This window comes from Salmo salar, chromosome ssa06 (genome assembly GCF_905237065.1).
Source record: "Salmo salar chromosome ssa06, Ssal_v3.1, whole genome shotgun sequence".
Taxonomy (NCBI): Eukaryota; Metazoa; Chordata; class Actinopteri; order Salmoniformes; family Salmonidae; genus Salmo; species Salmo salar.
Window position 1 is genome coordinate 71,355,441 of NC_059447.1, and position 21,175 is coordinate 71,376,615.

At 41.3% G+C, this 21,175-nt stretch overlaps 1 protein-coding gene and 1 pseudogene across 12 annotated transcripts in view; both read left to right on the forward strand.

Moving 5' to 3' along the window:
• LOC106607991 (syntaxin-binding protein 5) overlaps positions 1–3,507 on the forward strand; it is a 155,777-nt gene extending 152,270 nt beyond the window's left edge. For all 12 annotated transcript variants that reach the window (XM_014205546.2, XM_014205551.2, XM_014205554.2 and 9 more), the window contains one exon: positions 204–3,507. In XM_014205546.2, coding sequence (XP_014061021.1) covers positions 204–245 — 42 coding nt within the window. In that variant the 3' untranslated portion in view covers positions 246–3,507. The remainder of the gene's footprint in view (positions 1–203) is intronic.
• Positions 3,508–6,182: 2,675 nt separating this feature from the next.
• On the forward strand, positions 6,183–7,595 carry LOC106607979 (sterile alpha motif domain-containing protein 5-like; annotated as a pseudogene).
• Positions 7,596–21,175: the final 13,580 nt, after the last annotated feature.

Below are 21,175 nucleotides of genomic sequence, written 5' to 3' on the forward strand. Positions count from 1 at the left end.
GGATTTTCCTTTCTTCCAGTGTATGGCTTTTGAACCCTGCACCCAAATACTTTTTGTTACCACAAACTTTTGAGCTGAGCATGCCAATTCCTCATTTAATTCCTGTTTAATAACACAAATTTGTTAGTGTCCGGAATAGCCCTTAGAGCAAGACAATGGGGAGTTTTCTGTAACACTAGTGTTCCATTTTCCCCTCTCTAAAGATGATGCTGAAGTGCAAAGACAAGAAGTGGTACCAGTTCTGATCTGAGAGGGGGGAGCAGAGCCAAAGAGACATAGCTTCATCTGGACTCTACATGCCCCCCTCCTCCATCTCTCCATCCATCCCTCCTTCCATCTCTCCTTCCTCCGCTGGACACCTGGGATACTCTTTCCTAGCACAATGTTGTATACTGTATTTACCTCAGTCATAAGGTTACAAACTGAGGAACGGACTGGAGAGAAAAGAGGTGTTCTCTTTTTTGTTATTGTTTGTTTTTCCCATCTGTGACCTGCCGATTGACTGGAGCTCTGGGGTTCCCTCATCCTCATTCGGCAAAATGTTCTGTGCCATTGTCTCTGCTCCAACCAATCCGGGGCATATACTAACAGACAAAATCAGACACAACTGAGAGAAAAAAGAAACAATGAAGAAACAACTACAAAAAAAAATCTAAATGTAAAAAGAGGAAAAAAAGAATATATATACATAATTATATATACATAAATCTATATAAATGATCAACGCTGTATTCACTTCCTACTGTCAAGTGCAAAACAACAAGAGGACAACATACAGGTGGAGACAGACGTGGTGGTGTGAGGGGCAAAGGAAGCTCTACTCAAAGTCACAGGAGGTGATATCATAGCTGCAGGATAAAACAACTGGTAATTCCAATGTACACTGGATCCCCTCTCCTTGCTCCGACTAGACTCTCCTCATCATATAGATTCACTGTTTTCATATCGTTCCCAACTGTATTATACATGTGTTAAAGGTAGAGTCAGCTATATGACGTAGATGCACAAAGTTAACAGGATAGTGGGTCAATTTCTGCAGCAACTAAGAGCTTTGGAGCACGAGACTAAACTTCTCAGCTGTTTTGGTCCCGTGGCTACCATACTGTAAGAGCGCAAAACGAACCCGTGCACAGGAGCAGATACTGTGTGTGATTATGTGAGAGCGAAGTCTTGTATCTTGCTCATTGCCATAGCTGTGGTGCTGCTCGTGCAATGTCATTTCTCTGACTCTACCTTTAATTTATCTCTTCTTGTTTATTGTTTGTTTTATTCTGTTATTGTAAATCTGTTTTTCTTTTTCTTAGCTGTCGTGAACATTGTGAATGATGATATGTTTTTATTTGGTCTTGTTGCCAGTATGTTTTGTGGCTTTGTTAAACTCCCATAAAGCTATCCTTATAAAAAGGGCTGGATTCAAAAACAGGTCATGGATATAAAATACATAGATTTATCATTCAGATTAGTACACGTCACCATCAATAATGTTTCATATCAGGTGTCAGACACACATCAGAAATCTTGAAAAGATCAGAACTCCAGAGGCAAGACTGTCACTGTCTCCGTCTCTCCCTGAAGTGTTTTATTTGACATGTAAATGCTACTTGCCTCCCTGACCTCATCATGCCATTAACATCTGCTACAGTTTGGGCTTGTTAGTGACCCTGTATGAAAGATGTCAGTGTTACAGTAGGCCTACAGACTGCTGGTCTATCCAGACCTATTGGATTGATATTCAGGAGTAAATATACTCTATGGACATGTGATCCTGAAGTGCACGTGAACTTGGAGATTACTAATAACACATGGGAATAAACCTATTTGTTTGTGTTCAAATATGCAGGACTATAGATACAGTATGTACGTTCACGCAAAGTCATACGTTTTTGAAGACTGAAACTTTTCTAGTTTTCCTTGAGAATTGTCCGTAAAATGTTTTGTCAGTTTGAGTGGTCTGTTTATTGACATTTTATTTATTTAAATGTAAGAGACGCTGCTATATGTGTGGTGTGTCGAAACCGTCTGTTGTTTAGAGATCTGTTTCTATCCCCATTTCAGTGGTGAAAGCACTCATTTGTATGTCCTTCAATGTTCTGCCAGGCTTCTCTATCGTTCTGTTGTAAATAGGTAAATAGTTTGACAATCTAAGACCAATTGGAAAAGTGTTGGGTGTTTCTCAAGCAAGCGACTCAAGGACAGCTGCCATATTTTTAATGACACCAAAGAGTTACTTTAGCTTTCATTTCCTTGTTCCATTACTCAACTTGGCATTCCAGAAGTTTCACTAATTAAAATACAATAGGCATAGGTCTATATGGGGCCTTGGGAACTGTGCATTCTGACCCGGCCACTGGGCTAGGTTCCCTTCTCAAGGAGAGTGGGATATGCAAAAAAACAATCATTTCCAATTCACACATGCGTATTAATACATACTTGTACATGTGTGAAATAGGACAAATATAAGCACCCACCAAATGATTATTATTAGTGAGGGTAGCACGTTTTTAGTATGGAACAAACATTGTATTTACAACATTGTGCCCATCATAAAAGTTCTAAAGTGGTATTTGGCTAACTTCTAAGTAGCCTGCACCCTCTCCTAAAAGGACCATAGGAGCATTTCACTGTTGCTATGACCAGCACAGTATCTTAAATGTTCAACTTTGACATTGTTTTGTGCTGTATGATCGATAATGACTTGTTTTCTTGTCTCAAAATGCTTGATTTTGGTGACCAATCAATCTGTGTCAAATCAATTGTGGAAAATCAGCAAGAAAATATGGGAAGAAAAGAAAAGAAATAACACAGTAACCACAGTAACGACGCAGTAAGCACAGTAATGACACACTAACCACAGTAATGAGAGGATGTCTGCGTCAGCAGGATGATCCAACCTCTGTGTAATGTGGCTCCATCATAGACCTGCCTCGCATGTTCAGTGTCTCAGTCTGCACACATCATGCATCAACTCTCCCTGGCTTGTCTTCTAATGCATTCTGCTTCTACTCCAGTAATAGTTCCAAGTGGCTCATTTTGGAGATACTAACTTGCAGGTTTGGTCTCTTTTTCTGTGTTCTAGTATGCACTGTTGTGTGGTTGTTGATAGGTAGTCCTGCTTCAATCTTCCAAGGAGAAAAAATTACTTACAAAGAAAATGATTAAGGTCCTTCCCGTTCATTCTAGATCTCTTTTATTTTTCAGATTTTCAATGAGTTTTCTCTTGTCTTTGAGTGAGTTGTTTCTTGCCCACACACTCAGTACGCAGTATTCTTCTTACCTGGTATTATTCATACTCACAAGAGGGAGTCTGTCCGCCATAATGCCATTTCTGTCCTGGATTTAACGGTTATCAGTGGGTTGCAGTATTTTCTCATTGTAGCCAATTTTCTTGTACAGTTTTATGCAAATTTCACATGGATGTTTATGACTTTATCTGCTGCCACAAACAATTTAGAAATAATTCTGTAGATAGAAATTACTGTGCAATGGAAAATAAAAGTGGAAAACATGCATACCTTTGGTGTTGGTTTATTCTCCATGTTTCTTCATGAAGACTAAGGTGAATGCATTGTGCCATCTTTCGCAGGGACGTGCTGCTCCTTTCATTATTTATCAATAAGTCAGTATTAACACAGAATAACTGGTTAGAGTACTGACTTGAGGCCGAAGCTATAGTCATACAGCATTGATATAACATCTGGGATATCTAAAAGTGATTGCCTCAGACAGTAACATGTAGTTTGAGGGTTAAAGCTGAGCATCAGGATGATCTCATCAAGGTCAAGTCCCAGAATCCAGACTCCAGGCACAGTTAGTGATGAATCAAACATTTTCACTAGATGGCAGCAAACACTCACATATCAGTTCCATTCATTTGAGTGGAATCCAGCCAGGCCACTAAGACACAAGAGCATTGGTATCGTACTGGGGACTATTCACAGTGGGGATACTGGGGACCATTCATAGTGGGGATACTGGGGACTATTCATAGTGGGGATACTGAGGACTATTCATAGTGGGGATACTGGGGACTATTCATAGTGGGGATACTGGGGACTAATCATAGTGGGGATACTGGAGACTATTCATAGTGGGGATACTGGGGACTATTCATAGTGGGGATACTGGGGACTAATCATAGTGGGGATACTGGGGACTATTCATAGTGGGGATACTTGGGACTATTCATAGTGGGGATACTGGGGACTATTCATAGTGGGGATACTGGGGACTATTCATAGTGGGGATACTGGGGACTATTCATAGTGGGGATACTGGAGACTATTCATAGTGGGGATACTGGGGACTATTCATAGTGGGGATACTGAGGACTATTCATAGTGGGGATACTGGGGACTATTCATAGTGGGGATACTGGGGACTATTCATAGTGGGGATACTGGGGACTATTCATAGTGGGGATACTGGGGACTATTCATAGTGGGGATACTGGGGACTATTCATAGTGGGGATACTGGAGACTAATCATAGTGGGGATACTGGAGACTATTCATAGTGGGGATACTGGGGACTATTCATAGTGGGGATACTGGGGACTATTCATAGTGGGGATACTGGGGACTATTCATAGTGGGGATACTGGGGACCATTCATAGTGGGGATACTGGGGACTAATCATAGTGGGGATACTGGAGACTATTCATAGTGGGGATACTGGGGACTAATCATAGTGGGGATACTGGGGACTATTCATAGTGGGGATACTGGGGACTATTCATAGTGGGGATACTGGGGACTATTCATAGTGGGGATACTGGGGACTAATCATAGTGGGGATACTGGGGACTATTCATAGTGGGGATACTGGGGACTATTCATAGTGGGGAGAGTGGGGACTATTCATAGTGGGGATACTGGGGACTAATCATAGTGGGGATACTGGGGACTATTCATAGTGGGGATACTGGGGACTATTCATAGTGGGGATACTGGGGACCATTCATAGTGGGGATACTGGGGACCATTCATAGTGGGGATACTGGAGACTATTCATAGTGGGGATACTGGGGACTATTCATAGTGGGGATACTGGGGACTATTCATAGTGGGGATACTGGGGACTATTCATAGTGGGGATACTGGGGACTAATCATAGTGGGGATACTGGGGACTATTCATAGTGGGGATACTGGGGACTATTAATAGTGGGGATACTGGGGACCATTCATAGTGGGGATACTGGGGACTATTCATAGTGGGGATACTGGGGACTAATCATAGTGGGGATACTGGGGACTATTCATAGTGGGGATACTGGGGACTATTCATAGTGGGGATACTGGGGACCATTCATAGTGGGGATACTGGGGACTATTCATAGTGGGGATACTGGGGACTATTCATAGTGGGGATACTGGGGACTAATCATAGTGGGGATACTGGGGACTAATCATAGTGGGGATAATGGGGACTATTCATAGTGGGGATACTGGGGACTATTCATAGTGGGGATACTGGGGACTATTCATAGTGGGGATACTGGGGACTATTCATAGTGGGGATACTGGAGACTATTCATAGTGGGGATACTGGGGACTATTCATAGTGGGGATACTGGGGACTAATCATAGTGGGGATACTGGGGACTAATCATAGTGGGGATAATGGGGACTATTCATAGTGGGGATACTGGGGACTAATCATAGTGGGGATACTGGGGACTAATCATAGTGGGGATAATGGGGACTATTCATAGTGGGGATACTGGGGACTAATCATAGTGGGGATACTGGGGACTAATCATAGTGGGGATACTGGGGACTAATCATAGTGGGGATACTGGGGACTAATCATAGTGGGGATACTGGGGACTATTCATAGTGGGGATACTGGGGACTATTCATAGTGGGGATACTGGGGACTAATCATAGTGGGGATACTGGGGACCATTCATAGTGGGGATACTGGGGACTATTCATAGTGGGGATACAGGGGACTTTCCTGTAACTGGCAAACACTTTAAGTATGTGTGAAATGTACATTTGGTCATTGAATATGGAGCTAGATGATGAGGGTACTACATCTGTCAGGATTTTCATTAGTATAAAGCTAAATCACTCACTACTAGAGTGTTTATCTGGTTATTTACTGAATAATTAGGTTGAGGGAAAACAGTGAAGTGCTGAAGTTTTCCTTTACATTTGTTCTTCTTTTTGCTCCCCAAAATGACCACCAGTGGACCCAGCATCTTGTTTGAGTGGCTGAAGACCCTCAAGCTCTCTCCAGTGCTGGCTCCAGGAATAAGCAACATAATCGGTCGTTAGGGCCCCTGGCCACTAGGGGGCCCCTGGCCACTAGAAGGGTAGTTTAGGAACTCAGTCAGGTCTCAACTTACAAGAGTTGGAATACTAGCATACACAAGGTGCAAGTTCGAAATGTGGTTGTGCATCAGCAGTTTTTCACTTGTTTTGTCAGTCACTGACAGTCACTCAACTAGCCATGTCAGCTGACAATTATTAGATTGCTAAGTTAGTCTAGTCAGTTTTCTAAATGTGTGGTAATCATGGCAGAATGACCAACTGGGCAAGCAGGGCACATACCCAGGGGCCCTGACCTCCATTGATTTGGTTACTCACTCTCGCTCAGATATCATTAACATGGCATGTGTAGAATTGCAGGAAATTATCTGTAAAACTGATCAAATTATTTCTCTCCACCCCATGGCAAAATGAGTAGAATTGCAGGAATTAGCTTTAAAACTGATCAAATTATTTCTCTCCACCCCATGCAATATGAGTAGAATTTCTGGAAATTAGCTTTAAAACTGCAAACATGTATTTCTGCCCCATAGAAAAATGAGTAGAATTGCATGAAACGTATGATAAAATTGCCAAAAATTCACTCCACCCCATGGCAAAATGTGTAGAACTGCAGAAAACTTGCTTTACAACTGCAACATTTTCTAAACGCCCTATGACAAAGTTGCAGGAAATGAACTTAAAACTATATTTTTCTCTCTGCTGTCAAGAGGGGGGAGCCATGGCTCTCTCAGTATGTGGAATCCTTCGTGGATAACGGCTACGATGATCTGGAAGGCGATGGTGTCTACATACCGCACCAACGGCAAAGGATCCACGACGCGGTGCAAAGGCTGAAAGTTGAGGATGAGGCAGCTGCCGGCCTGTATTTCATGCTTTGGCCGATGCCCACCACACCACCCAACAACCACCTGTTCGACCAGTACGAGTCTAAACTCCTGGAAATCCAAGTCTTGGACCGAACCGAGTAGTGACCGGGTTGGGAGGAATGGGGGCGCGTATCTAAGTGCGCAGAGGAACCTGACGCTTGGCAACAGGAGGGAGCTGGTGATTTACCCCAAACTGAAGCTGAAGATCATGATTAGGGATAAAGTCATCAGAGATGGACTCAACCTTGCTAGGCCACCATACTCAAACAAGGTATACAGGTCACATAAAGGTTTTTGGTGTGCTTTGTCCTGTGTTGTTGACCTCATATTGTCTTACAGAAATACTACCCTGTATTGATCTCACCTAAGTGACTGCTGCATCGCAGTGTGCTCTCAGGTTCTCAAGCAACCATTACAGGTGATCGAGTGGTCAGTGGCCAGTCTGTCTTGAAGGTCACTTTGGGTTTACCATGATGAAATATATTAGTGGCTTCCAATATTTTTTACATCCTTATAATCTAAAAATCAGTTTATGTCAGCCATCTACCCTGAGGATAGGGGCTTCAGAGAAAAGTGCCAATCATAATCTAACCTTTAGAATAGGCCCTACCCCACAAAACACAAACAAACTGTCTCTGGATCAACACCTCACCTCACACCTGTCAGGCCCGGTGCCAGTGTAACGAGTGACTAACTGGTCATAGATCAGATTTATTTCATGCCCTTCTAATCACAAACACGAGATTAGAGAACAGAAGTGTCCCAGCCTCAGTGTGTTCAGTTCAACCTGGGGAGGTCTGAGTGAGTGTTGCTGTGGTGACGGCTGCTGTGGATCAATGATGTGCAGGAAGATGAGGAGCCTTCAATCAGTCTCTAATTTCCTGTAGAGGGTTGCAATTTACAAGCTGATTATTATTCATTAGTGTTCCCCCCCTTCCCGTGGGGAAACACTGTTCACTCACACTGACCTCAGCTGTCTAGTATCCTCAGCTCTCAGGCCCCAGGGCTCTGGCCTTAGATGGTGGTTGAGAACTAGCATTAGAGTGGAGCATCATGAACTAGCAGTAGAGTGTAGCATCATGAACTAGCATTAGAGTGGAGCATCATGAACTAGCAGTAGAGTGTAGCGTCATGAACTAGCATTAGAGTGTAGCATCATGAACTAACGTTAGAGTGTAGCATCATGAACTAGCATTAGAGTGGTGCATCATGGACTAGCATTAGAGTGTAGCATCATGAACTAGCATTAGAGTGAAGCATCATGAACTAGCATTAGAGTGTAGCATCATGTATTAGAGAGGAGCATCACAAACTAGCATTAGAGTGGAGCATCATGTATTAGAGTGGAGCATCACAAACTAGCATTAGAGTGGAGCCTCATGTATTAGAGTGGAGCATCATGAACTAGCATTAGAGTGTAGCATCATGAATTAGCATTAGAGTGGAGCATCATGAACTAGCATTATAATGTAGCATCATGAACTAGCATTAGAGTGGAGCATTATGAACTAGAATTAGAGTGGAGTATCATGAACTGGTATTAGAGTGTAGCATCATGAAGTAGCATTAGAGTATAGCATCATGAATTAGCATTAGAGTGTAGCATCATGAACTGGTATTAGAGTGTAGCATCATGAAGTAGCATTAGAGTGTAGCATCATGAATTAGCATTAGAGTGGAGCATCATGAATTAGCATTACAGTGTAGCATCATGAACTAGCATTAGAGTGGAGCATCATGAACTAGCATTAGAGTGGAGCATCATGTATTAGAGTGGAGCATCACAAACTAGCATTAGAGTGGAGCATCATGTTTTAGAGTGTAGCATCATGAATTAGCATTAGAGTGGAGCATCATGAACTAGCATTAGAGTGTAGCATCATGAACTGGTATTAGAGTGTAGCATCATGAACTAGCATTAGAGTGTAGCATCATGAATTAGCATTAGAGTGGAGCATCATGAACTGGTAATAGAGTGTAGCATCATTAATTAGCATTAGAGTGGAGAATCATGAACTAGCATTAGAGTGTAGCATCATGAATTAGCATTAGAGTGGAGCATCATGAAGTAGCATTAGAGTGGAGCATCATGAACTAGCATTAGAGTGGAGCATCATGAACTAGCATTAGAGTGGTACATCATGAACTAGCATTAGAGTGTAGCATCATGAATTAGCATTAGAGTGGAGCATCATGTATTAGAGTGGAGCATCATGAACTAGCATTAGAGTGGAGCATCATGAACTAGCATTAGAGTGGAGCATCATGAACTAGCATTAGAATGGAGCATCATGAACTAGCATTAGAGTGGAGCATCACGTATTAGAGTGGAGCATCATGAACTTGTATTAGAGTGGAGCATCATGTATTAGAGCAGCGTTTAAAGTATTGGTCCTGTTAATGGTGGGTCGCGGTGTAAATGTATAATTATTTCATTAATTTAATTAATTTGGCCAGGTGCAACTGCGTTCTCGGTTCAGTGTGCGGAGAGGTTGTAGAGGAAGATACCCATGTGCTTCGCTGTTTACCGGATCTTTTTTCTGCAGTTTTCTTGAAGATCACTTCGCGACCCACACGCTGCAGCGCTGTTGTTCAAGCCACTGACTTGTTACTCCCACTCGCCATCACTCACCGCTGTCATGAAATGGACTCATGCTAGCCACAAGTTCTGACTGAGCTCAATCGTCATGAAACGCAAATACAGCGATGACTTTTTGTCTCTTTCATACACACTTTGAGAAATAACGAGGAGTGCCCACAATGTGTTTTGTGTGGGGAAGTGCTTAGTAATGAGTCTCTCGAAATGAACAAATTAATAAAACGACACGTCCTGACCAAACATCCAGGCACAACATGACGGGAAACCCAGGGAGTTCGTTCAGAACAGGGCAGAATGCTTCGGGAAACAGTGCTTCGAAAGTTGAAAAGTAAGTCAACAAGCAAGGCGTTGCCATTTTTATAACAGGTAATGATGAGCAGAAATAAGGGAGTACCATCTCTCATAAGAGTAAATGTGAGATTCTCTTTCAAACAATCCCATGGCCTTGTAACGTTAAACAGCTAATAACTAACGTTGGCAAAAGCAAATTAACTAGCTACTGATAGTACAACCCTAAGAAACGGTACAGATGAAAAATTATCAGGCCTACTGTACATCTTACTGTAGAAATTATTGTTGAAAATAAGTTTAGGTTGGAACTGTTGCTGTTACAAGGAATATTTTTTATTCTGAACTGGAATAAACTGATTGAAGCAAGATGCTTTCTGAGACGAACACTCACACAGTTCTGGGTTGTTCATCTACAGCAGGAAGCGGTCTCCTGCCTGACTGAGAAAGCAGTAGATCTTCTGATCCAGTTTGGCACAACATACAGTTGAAATCGGAAGCTTACATACACCTTAGCCAAATACATTTAAACTCCGTTTTTCACAATTCCTGACATTTAAACCTTGTAAAAATTCCCTGTCTTAGGTCAGTTAGGATCACCACTTTATTTAAGAATGTGAAATGTCAGAATAATAGTAGAGAGAATTGATTTATTTCAGCTTTTATTTCTTTCATCACATTCCCAGTGGGTCAGAAGTTTACATACGCTCAATTAGTATTTGGTAGCATTGCCTTTAAATTGTTTATCTTGGGTCAAATGTTTCGGATAGCCTTCCACAAGCTTCCCACAATAAGTTGGGTGAATTTTGGCCCATTCCTCCTGACAGAGCTGGTGTAACTGAGTCAGGTTTGAAGGCCTCCTTGCTCGCACACACTTTTTCAGTTCTGCCCACAAATTTTCTGTAGGATTGAGGTCAGGGCTTTGTGATGGCCACTCCAATACCTTGACTTTGTTGTCCTTAAGCCATTTTGCCACAACTTTGGAAGTATGCTTGGGCTCATTGTCCATTTGGAAGACCCATTTGTGACCAAGCTTTAACTTCCTGACTGATGTCTTGAGATGTTGCTTCAATATATCCACATAATTTTCCTCATAATTTTCCACACCCACAACATGATGCTGCCACCCCCGTGTTTCACGGTTGGGATGTTGTTCTTCGGCTTGCAAGCCTCCCCCTTTTTCCGCCAAACATAATGATAGTCATTATGGCCAAACAGTTCTATTTTTGTTTCATCAGACCAGAGGACATTTCTCCAAAAAGTACGATCTTTGTCCCCATGTGCAGTTGCAAACCGTAGTCTGGCTTTTTTATGGCGGTTTTGGAGCAGTGGCTTCTTCCTTGCTGAGCGGCCTTTCAGGTTATGTCGATATAGGACTCGTTTTACTGTGGATATAGATACTTTTGTACCTGTTTCCTCCAGCATCTTTTCAATGTCTTTGCTGTTTGATTGATTTGCACTTTTTGCACCAAAGTACGTCCATCTCTAGGAGACAGAACACGTCTCCTTCCTGAGCAGTATGACGGCTGCGTGGACCCATGGTGTTTATACTTGCGTACTATTGTTTGTACAGATGAACGTGGTACCTTCAGGCATTTGGAAATTGCTCCCAAGGATGAACCAGACTTGTGGAGGTCTGCAATTTTTTTTCTGCGGTCTTGGCAGATTTTTTTTGATTTTCCCGTTATGTCAAGCAAAAAGACACATCTAATTGACTCAAATTATGTCAATTAGCCTATTAGAAGCTTCTAAAGCCATTACATAATTTTCTGGAATTTTCCAAGCTGTTTAAAGGCACAGTCAACTTAGTGTATGTAAACTTCTGACCCACTGGAATTGTGATACGGTGAATTATAAGTGAAACAATCGGTCTGTAAACAATTGTTGGAAAATTACTTGTGTCATGCAGAAAGTAGATGTCCTAACCGACTTGCCAAAACTATAGTTTGTTAACAAGAAATTTGTGGGGTGGTTGAAAAACGAGTTTTAATGACTCCAAGCTAAGTGTATGTAAACTTCTGACTTCAACTGTACCTATGCAAGTCAGGGTTCTCAAGTACAGAAACAGACTGAATGCTGAGCATGACCTCAGTGTTGTACTGTTAAAAGCTGATCCCAGAATAGACCTGCTTGTTGAATCTTCAACCAGTCACACACCTCTCATTAGGAGTGTGTGTGTGTGTGTGTGTGTGTGTGTGTGTGTGTGTGTGTGTGTGTGTGTGTGTGTGTGTGTGTGTGTGTGTTTTCTGGTCTACATCTGTGTTAGGTGAGCAATCAGTTTATTCCAGTTCAGAATTAAAAAAACAACAACATTTTAACAGCAACAGTTCCGACCTAGACCTTCTATCAACAATCATTTATACAGTAGGATGTACAGTAGGCCAGAATTTTGTATCCGTACTGTTACTTAGGGTTGCACTATCAAAAACTGAGCCTGTGTGTGTTCTGTTATACATCTGTGTGATGTGATCAATCTGTTTATTCCAGTTCAGAATGAAATTATTTATTGTATTTTAACAGCAACAGTTCGAACCTAGACAGGAATGTAAGAGTGTTTTTAATGGGGATAAATAAACATAAATATATTTATGGGTATTTCATTGATATTTGTTTTTGTATATATTGCTTTTTTTTTTTAGGCATAAGGGCAATGAAATGTTCCGATATTTACGTATAGTTGCATATTTTCCTGAGCTTGGGTCTCAGGAAAACACAGAATTTCGCATTTGGGTCCCAGGCTGAAAAGGTTTATGAACCCCTACATTAGAGTGTAGCATCATGAGTCAGCGAGTCCTCTCCGTTTATGGGGTTCCAGTGTTTCCCCTAGATTATTTTCTAGGTTGCTGCCCAAAAATTCTCAATTATAATAAACCATTGTACTGTGTCTAATTAATGAAAGGAAAAGCAGTGTGATGTTTCATTGGGGGATTGATTTTCCCCTTCTCTATAAGTGATTGAATTTGTATTTTCCCTGCGGAAAGGGTAAGACAGTCATTTTATGATCAATGTAAGTGAAAGCCAATACAGTACAGTACAACATTGATAGTCCTGGTGGAGCTGTTCTTTTCTTATGGACCCATAAATCAGAAGTCGTCTTCGAGAGGAAAAACAGATCATACCTTTTATGTATCATTTGGTGTGGATCACCAATACAATTACTTATCTGTCTCTCTCTGCCTGCCTGCCTCCCTTCTGTCTGTCTCTCTGTCTCTCTGTCTATGCCTGTCTCTGTCTCTCTCGCTCTCTGTCTATGCCTGTTTCTGTCTCTCTCTGTCTCTGTCTTTCTCTCTCTCTCTCTCTCTATGTGTCTGTCTCCCTTTCCCCCTCTTCTCTCTCTCTTTCTCTCTCCTCTCTTTCTCTCTGTTTGTGTGTGCAATCGTGTGTACTTGTGCATTCATGCATGTCTGTATGTGCATCTGTATGATGTGAGTCACTATGATTTGAGTCTATGTAGCCTCCTCAGTATGTGAGCCTGTGAGCTGTGGTAGGCTATAGGGAGTTTAGTGCTGCTAATGCTTTATTTACCAAAACAAAATGATCTGGCAAATTGAGGTCTTAATTTGATTAGGTAGTGAAAATGTGTTTTTCATTAGCTGGAAGGATCTGTGTGGGTGTGTGTTATGATGTTGTTGGGTGAGGTAGAGTGGTGAGTGAGAGGAGAAGGGGTGAGTGAGAAGTGGAGGACGAGAAGGGTGTTGATTTGTTCTAATTTGCCAGACTGTTACGATGAAGCCATGGTCATTAAGCCATGGTCATTAAGCCTTGGTCATTGAGGAGAGCTGTTACCATGAAGCCATGGTCATTAAGCCTTGGTCATTGAGGAGAGCTGTTACCATGAAGCCATGGTCATTAAGCCTTGGTCATTGAGGAGAGCTGTTACCATGAAGCCATGGTCATTAAGCCTTGGTCATTGAGGAGAGCTGTTACCATGAAGCCATGGTCATTAAGCCATGGTCATTGAAGAGAGATGACTGTTACCATGAAGCCATGGTCATTAAGCCTTGGTCATTGAGGAGAGCTGTTACCATGAAGCCATGGTCATTAAGCCTTGGTCATTGAGGAGAGCTGTTACCATGAAGCCATGGTCATTAAGCCATGGTCATTGAGGAGAGATGACTGTTATCATGAAGCCATGGTCATTGAGGAGAGATGACTGTTACCATGAAGCCATGGTCATTGAGGAGAGATGACTGTTACCATGAAGCCATGGTCATTGAGGAGAGATGACTGTTACCATGAAGCCATGGTCATTGAAGAGAGATGTTACCATGAAGCCATGGTCATTGAAGAGAGATGACTTACCAAGAAGCCATGGTCATTGAGGAGAGATGTTACCATGAAGCCATGGTCATTAAGCCATGGTCATTGAAGAGAGCTGTTACCATGAAGCCATGGTCATTAAGCCATGGTCATTGAAGAGAGATGACTGTTACCATGAAGCCATGGTCATTGAGGAGAGATGTCACCATTAAGCCTTGGTCATTGAGGAGAGCTGTTACCATGAAGCCATGGTCATTAAGCCATGGTCATTGAAGAGAGCTGACTGTTGACTTTGCATTCTGACCTACTGGCCTGTTGACAGGGTCGGACACACACTCACACAAACACACACACGCATGCAGGCACGGACACACAGACACAGTCCCTCAGACAGGGTCAAAGCTGCCCCGCTCAGTAGATGACACATCGGTGTGAGTGGTTGCCAAGGCGACACAGATTATGAATGACCCTGCACAGCAGCGAATCCGTGTGTCAGGATGAGCGAAATAGAAAAGAAAAAGAGAACGGGAGAGAAAAGAAAAGAGAGATCAGTCTGGTCCAGGCCTATGACAGGTTAGTATTTAGAGGCTTTTAAAGGGGCAATATGGAGTTACTACATCCATGTTTTTTACCAGTTAATGAATGATATGTACCCATCGGTTCTTGAAGAATATAATTTATCAATGCCTTATGAGCTTAGTTCAGCTGTCGTGCTTCATCAAATCCAAAATATAAGCTTGTTTTACTCCAATGTTTGTAAACAAATTAAATATAACAAACACTGTCCAGTATACTCTCAAAACATGGTTAACAACTATCATTTTGATACCATGGATGGTCAGTCCTTGCATCCATTGCTCTAAGAATTTGAGAGTGGTATATTTCACCAGCCCTATCCCTCAGTCTTGTACCGAAACACGGGTGGGGAGGATGCTTTGCTATTGTTTCTACTGCTGACAGCCGCTTTAAAGCATCAATCGATGGCAGGAGAAAAATATCTGTTTGATTTTCCACCAGACAGGGAGTGTTTTGTCTTTCTATACTGTGTGAGGTTAATAGGTTTCCTCATGGTGTTTGAGCTGTTATTCTTTGATCGCTCTATTGTAGATAGTGAATGGCACCTCACTGTTACATGTTGTTTATCCTTACCTGAAGACGTGTGACACTCTTCCCGATGGAGCCTGAAACAACACAATTAAGAACCATTGGTGGATGACATTATCTTCTCTTCGGCTCTCTTTTCAGCTCTATATTTATGTTTTTTTAATATCCCCGCCTCCTTATTTACATATCATAACAAGGTCATATCCACGATAGGATCAAGAGAACACATGGGGGGTTTTACAAAACAATAAACAATACATGCTTTATTTCACACATACACCAGATAGGTGCAGTGAAACGTGTTGTTTTACAGGGTCAGCGCCCTTTGAGCAAATTAGGATTAAATGCCTTGCTCAAGGGTACAGCGACATATATTTTTAAGCTTGTTGGCTCGGGTATTCAAACTAGCAACCTTTCAGTTACCGGCCCAACGCTCTAACTGCTAGGTTACCTGCCGCCCTAACCCTAACCATATAGACACACTATAGCCTACGTTCAAAACAATTCAAGGTGCATATAGATACAGGTCAGTGACCTGTACCTTTTCCCTCATTAGAATGCTATACATATAATGCCATTTAACCCATTTGACTTGAATCAGGTCTTAGGGTGATGGGTGATTCTATAGAAGTGGTGTAAATTTCAGTCCCATCCCAAAAAAGTTAAGCCTCAAACTTTAGGACATTTATTTACATCATGATATGTTCTTATTCAATCCAAGGCAATAACAAGCATATTGTTAGATTAATATAGTACAAAGATCTTTTTATATACCCATTTCTATTGAGAGGTGGCTGTCCTTAACCCTGACTCCTAAACTTCATGTTTGAAAATAAAGCAATTCATGATTTGTGATTTTGTTTTTACACTATTATTGAGTTGTTCTATTATAACATTGAAAGATACTGATCTAATTAGTAGTTATGCTTCTTTTTTTATGTTTCTTTTTTTTTAAATGCTGTCTCACCTTTTGATGTCACTACCGAAACAAACATGTTGAAATACTTTATAATGACTGTGCCTTAATCCACACCCTTCTCCAGCATGGCTGCATGCTGAGTAGTCTGTCTGAAAACATTTAAGAGAAAATGAGTGAGCATGTTAGTAAATCTTTATTTTTAAGAAGTGTCACTACCGAACATTTAGTATATCTGTTACACGGGGTGGAGCAGGTGAACCCAAGTGCAGATTCACACGAGGAGACAGGGATAAGGTAACCAAGGTATTTATTGAAAAGCGTGAGGAGATGGGGTACAGGCCAGGGGGAGCTTGGGCGGGTAGCAGGGAACCAGGAACTGAGGCTGGTGCAAGGGGAGCAGGGACAGGGTAAGCAGGTCCGGAGCGGAATGCAAGGAAGCAGTAGAGCGGGGGTCCAGGGCAGGGAAGCAAGACTGACGAGACGAGGGACTGGCGACAGGGACCAGAGTCAGAGGGGACGGAATGAGCAGAGGCTACGATCTGGCAGCGTGGAAGTGGCCGGGCTGAGTATTTGTAGAGGTCTTGATTAGAGGTCAACCGATTATGATTTTTCAACGCCGATACCGATTATTGGAGGACCAAAAAAGCCGATACCGATTAATCGGCCAATTTTTTTATTTTTTATTGATTTGTAATAATGACAATTACAACAATACTGAATGAACACTTATTTTAACTTAATATAATACATAAATGAAATCAATTTAGCCTCAAATAAATAATGAAACATGTTCAATTTGGTTTAAATAATGCAAAAACAAAGTGTTGGAGAAGAAAGTAAAAGTGCATTATGTACCATGTAAGAAAGCTAACGTATAAGTTCCTTGCTCAGAACATGAGAACATATGAAAGCTGGTGGTTCCTTTTAACGAGTCTTCAATATTCCCAGGTAAGAAGTTTTAGGTTGTAGTTATTATAGGACTATTTCTCTCTATACGATTTGTATTTCATATACCTTTGACTATTGGATGTTCTTATAGGCACTTTAGTATTGCCAGTGTAACAGTATAGCTTCTGTCCCTCTCCTCGCTCCTACCAGGGCTCGAACCAGGAACACATGGACAACAGCCACCCTCGAAGCAGCGTTACCCATGTAGAGCAAGGGAAACAACTACTCCAAGTCTCAGAGTGAGTGACGTTTGAAATGCTATTAGCGTGCACCCGCTAACTAGCTAGCCATTTCACATCGGTTACACCAGCCTAATCTCGGGAGTTGACAGGCTTGAAGTCATAAACAGCGCAATGCTTGAAGCACAGCGAAGAGCTGCTGGCAAATGCACGAAAGTGCTGTTTTGAATGAATGCTTACGAGCCTGCTGGTGCCTACCACCGCTCAGTCAGACGGCTCTATCAAATATCAAATCATAGACTTAATTATAACATAATAACACACAGAAATACGAGCCTTAGGTCATTATTATGGTCGAATCCGGAAACTATCACGTTTATTCTTTCAGTGAAATACGGAACCATTACGTATTTTATCTAACGGGTGGCATCCATAAGTCTAAATATTCCTGTTACATTGCACAACCTTCAACGTTATGTCATAATTACGTAAAATTCTGGCATATTAGTTCGCAACGAGCCAGGCGGCCCAAACTGTTGCATATACCCTGATTCTGCGTGCAATGAACGGAAGAGAAGTGACACAATTTCACCTGGTTAATATTGCCTGCTAACCTGGATTTCTTTTAGCTAAATATGCAGGTTTAAAAATATATACTTCTGTGTATTGATTTTAAGAAAGGCATTGATGTTTATGGTTATGTACAGTCGTGCAACGATTGTGCTTTTTTCGCAGATGCGCTTTTGTTAAATGATCCCCCGTTTGGCGAAGTTGGCTGTCTTTGTTAGGAAGAAATAGTCTTCACAGTTCGCAACGAGCCAGGCGGCCCAAACAGCTGCATATACCCTGACTCTGTTTGCAAGAGAAGTGACACATTTTCCCTAGTTAAGACATTCATGTTAGCAGGCAATATTATCTAAATATGCAGGTTTAAAAATATATACTTGTGTATTTATTTTAAGAAAGACATTGATGTTTATGGTTAGGTAGAAGTTGGCGCAACGACCGTCCTTTTTCGTGAATGCACACCGCATTGATTATATGCAATGCAGGACAGGCTAGATAAACTAGTAATATCATCAACCATGTGTAGTTAACTAGTGATTATGATTGATTGATTGATTGATTGTTTTTTATAAGATAAGTTTAATGCTAGCTAGCAACTTACCTTGGCTTCTTACTGCATTCGCGTAACAGGCAGGCTCCTCGTGGAGTGCAATGTAAAGCAGGTGGTTAGAGCGTTGACTAGTTAACCGTAAGGTTCCAAGATTGAATCCCCAAGCTGACAAGGTAAAAATCTGTCATTCTGCCCCTGAACAAGGCAGTTAACCCGCCGTTCCTAGGCCGTCATTGAAAATAAGAATGTGTTCATAATTGACTTGCCTAGTTAAAAAATATTTTTATTTAAAAAACAAATTCGGCAAATCGGTGGCCAAAAATACCGATTACCAGTTGTTATGAAAACTTGAAATCGGCCCTAATTAATCGGCCATCCCGATTAATCGGTCGACCTCTAGTCTTGATTATGGAACAGGTTGCAGCTGGTGGGGATCTGCTCTGACTCCAGCACACCTATCTCCACTCACACAATCAGATACACCGACACAGAGAGAGAGAGAGGGAGAGAGCACTGGGGGAGTGGCGGCAGGTTAGGGAGACACAGGATGAGAAGTAGAGGGCGTGGCAGGGGCAGATGTAACAATATCAAGAAACATGTCAAGTACGGTTTTGGGACTAAAATATATATTTACTGAGATGTACATCTGTCCAAATGAAAGACAGCCAACCATATGTTATCTATCGGGATTCTTTAAGGTCCAAAATGAGTCAAAACTGTCCAAGCTGAAACGGTTACAACCGAATCAATTTACACCATGGAGATATACAGTATAAAGATCTCATATTTGTATCTGTGCCATTATGGCATCTGTGACAGCATGGGCAACACAACTGAGGCAATCTCCGTTTTAAAGTTGAATCGCCATGCTCTACCAACTGAGCTACAGAGGACCACCATATGGGTAGTGGACAAGTGTACACTTCAGGAAAAAGTGTATTGTATTGAGATGCATAGCCAGCTCCAACACTCCAGGAGCCAAAACATTGAAATCTATTTGGCAAATGGCATAGAGGTCTATAATATGTTATACTGTACTACCTCAATGTACTCTACTGTGCTCTACTGTACTCTACTGTGTTCTACTGTACTGTACTCAAATGTACTGTGCTCTACTTTACTGTGCTCTACTGTACTGTACTATATTGTGCTCTACGATACTGCACTGTACCATACTGTACTCTACTGTACTGTACTGTACAGTACCATACTGTACTCTACTGTACTCTACTGTACTGTACTGTACCATACTGTACTCTACTGTACTGTACTCTACTGTACTGTACTGTACTGTACTCAAATGTACTGTGCTCTACTTTACTGTGCTCTACTGTACTGTACTATATTGTGCTCTACTATACTGCACTGTACCATACTGTGCTCTACACTACTGTACTGTATGTACCCTACTCTACTATATTCTACTATACTATACACCACTGTACTGTGCTCTACTGTAGTGTACTGTACTTGAGCTTACTTGAGTTCAGTTTGGGTGGACAGCTTGATTTTTTTGGCCTGTTTTTGCGCAATGCACGACATTTGATTTGATTGGTCAATCACTTAACAAAGATGAGCAGTTTTTTTCCCAAAAATATGCTATAAAAAAAAGAATTTGGGATGGTAAAACGTTTTCAGTGTAAACTTAAACAACTAAAAAGAGATATAAAATATGTAGAAAAGATAATAGAGCAACATATTTATAAGATTGTCTTTGAGAACTAACAACCACCAAAATAAAAACAAGACAGTCAGAGAGAATCTAGAATTCCAAAAATGGCATGGGGCCCCCTCTGATGTTGTTATAATGTTTGAGTCACTCAGATAGCTTAAGAACACAATAAAAGCATGGCAAAATTTGTAGAATTGTCAAAAACGAGCTTTAAAACGGTTCAAACTTCTCTCTGCACAAAGGCAAAATGTGTAGAATTGCAGGAAATTAGCTTTAAAACTCTGCGGCCAAGAGAAGGGACTCTAAAATGTTGTCGGAGACCGCACCATTGGCCAAGCCATACCCCGAACAATGTTAATGGCATGTCTTGGGGTCTCTGTAACTTTCTCACTTATCATTATTTACGATTCATTCAGGATTATCCCATAATTATGGCAGCATCCACATTGATGTAGAAGTGTTCAGAAACATATTCTATTCTTATTTACAATAAAAGTGAGTCCAAAATGACATTACCATTCATTTTCTATTGGGCACAAAATAATCTGAAACACAACCAAAATTTACCCAAAGTCAAAATAATTAATGGATACCAAATGCAGCACAAATGCAGCACTAACCTTTGATGATCTTCATCAGATGACACACCTAGGACATTATGTTATACAATACATGCATGTTTTGTTCAATCAAGTTCATATTTATATCAAAAAACAGCTTTTTACATTAGCATGTGACGTTCAGAACTGGCATACCCCCGCAAACTTCCGGGGAATTTGCTAACAATTTACTAAATTACTCACGATAAACGTTCACAAAAAGCATAACAATTATTTTAAGAATTATAGATACAGAACTCCTCTATGCACTCAATATGTCCGATTTTAAAATAGCTTTTTGGTGAAAGCACATTTTGCAATATTCTAAGTACATAGCCCAGGCATC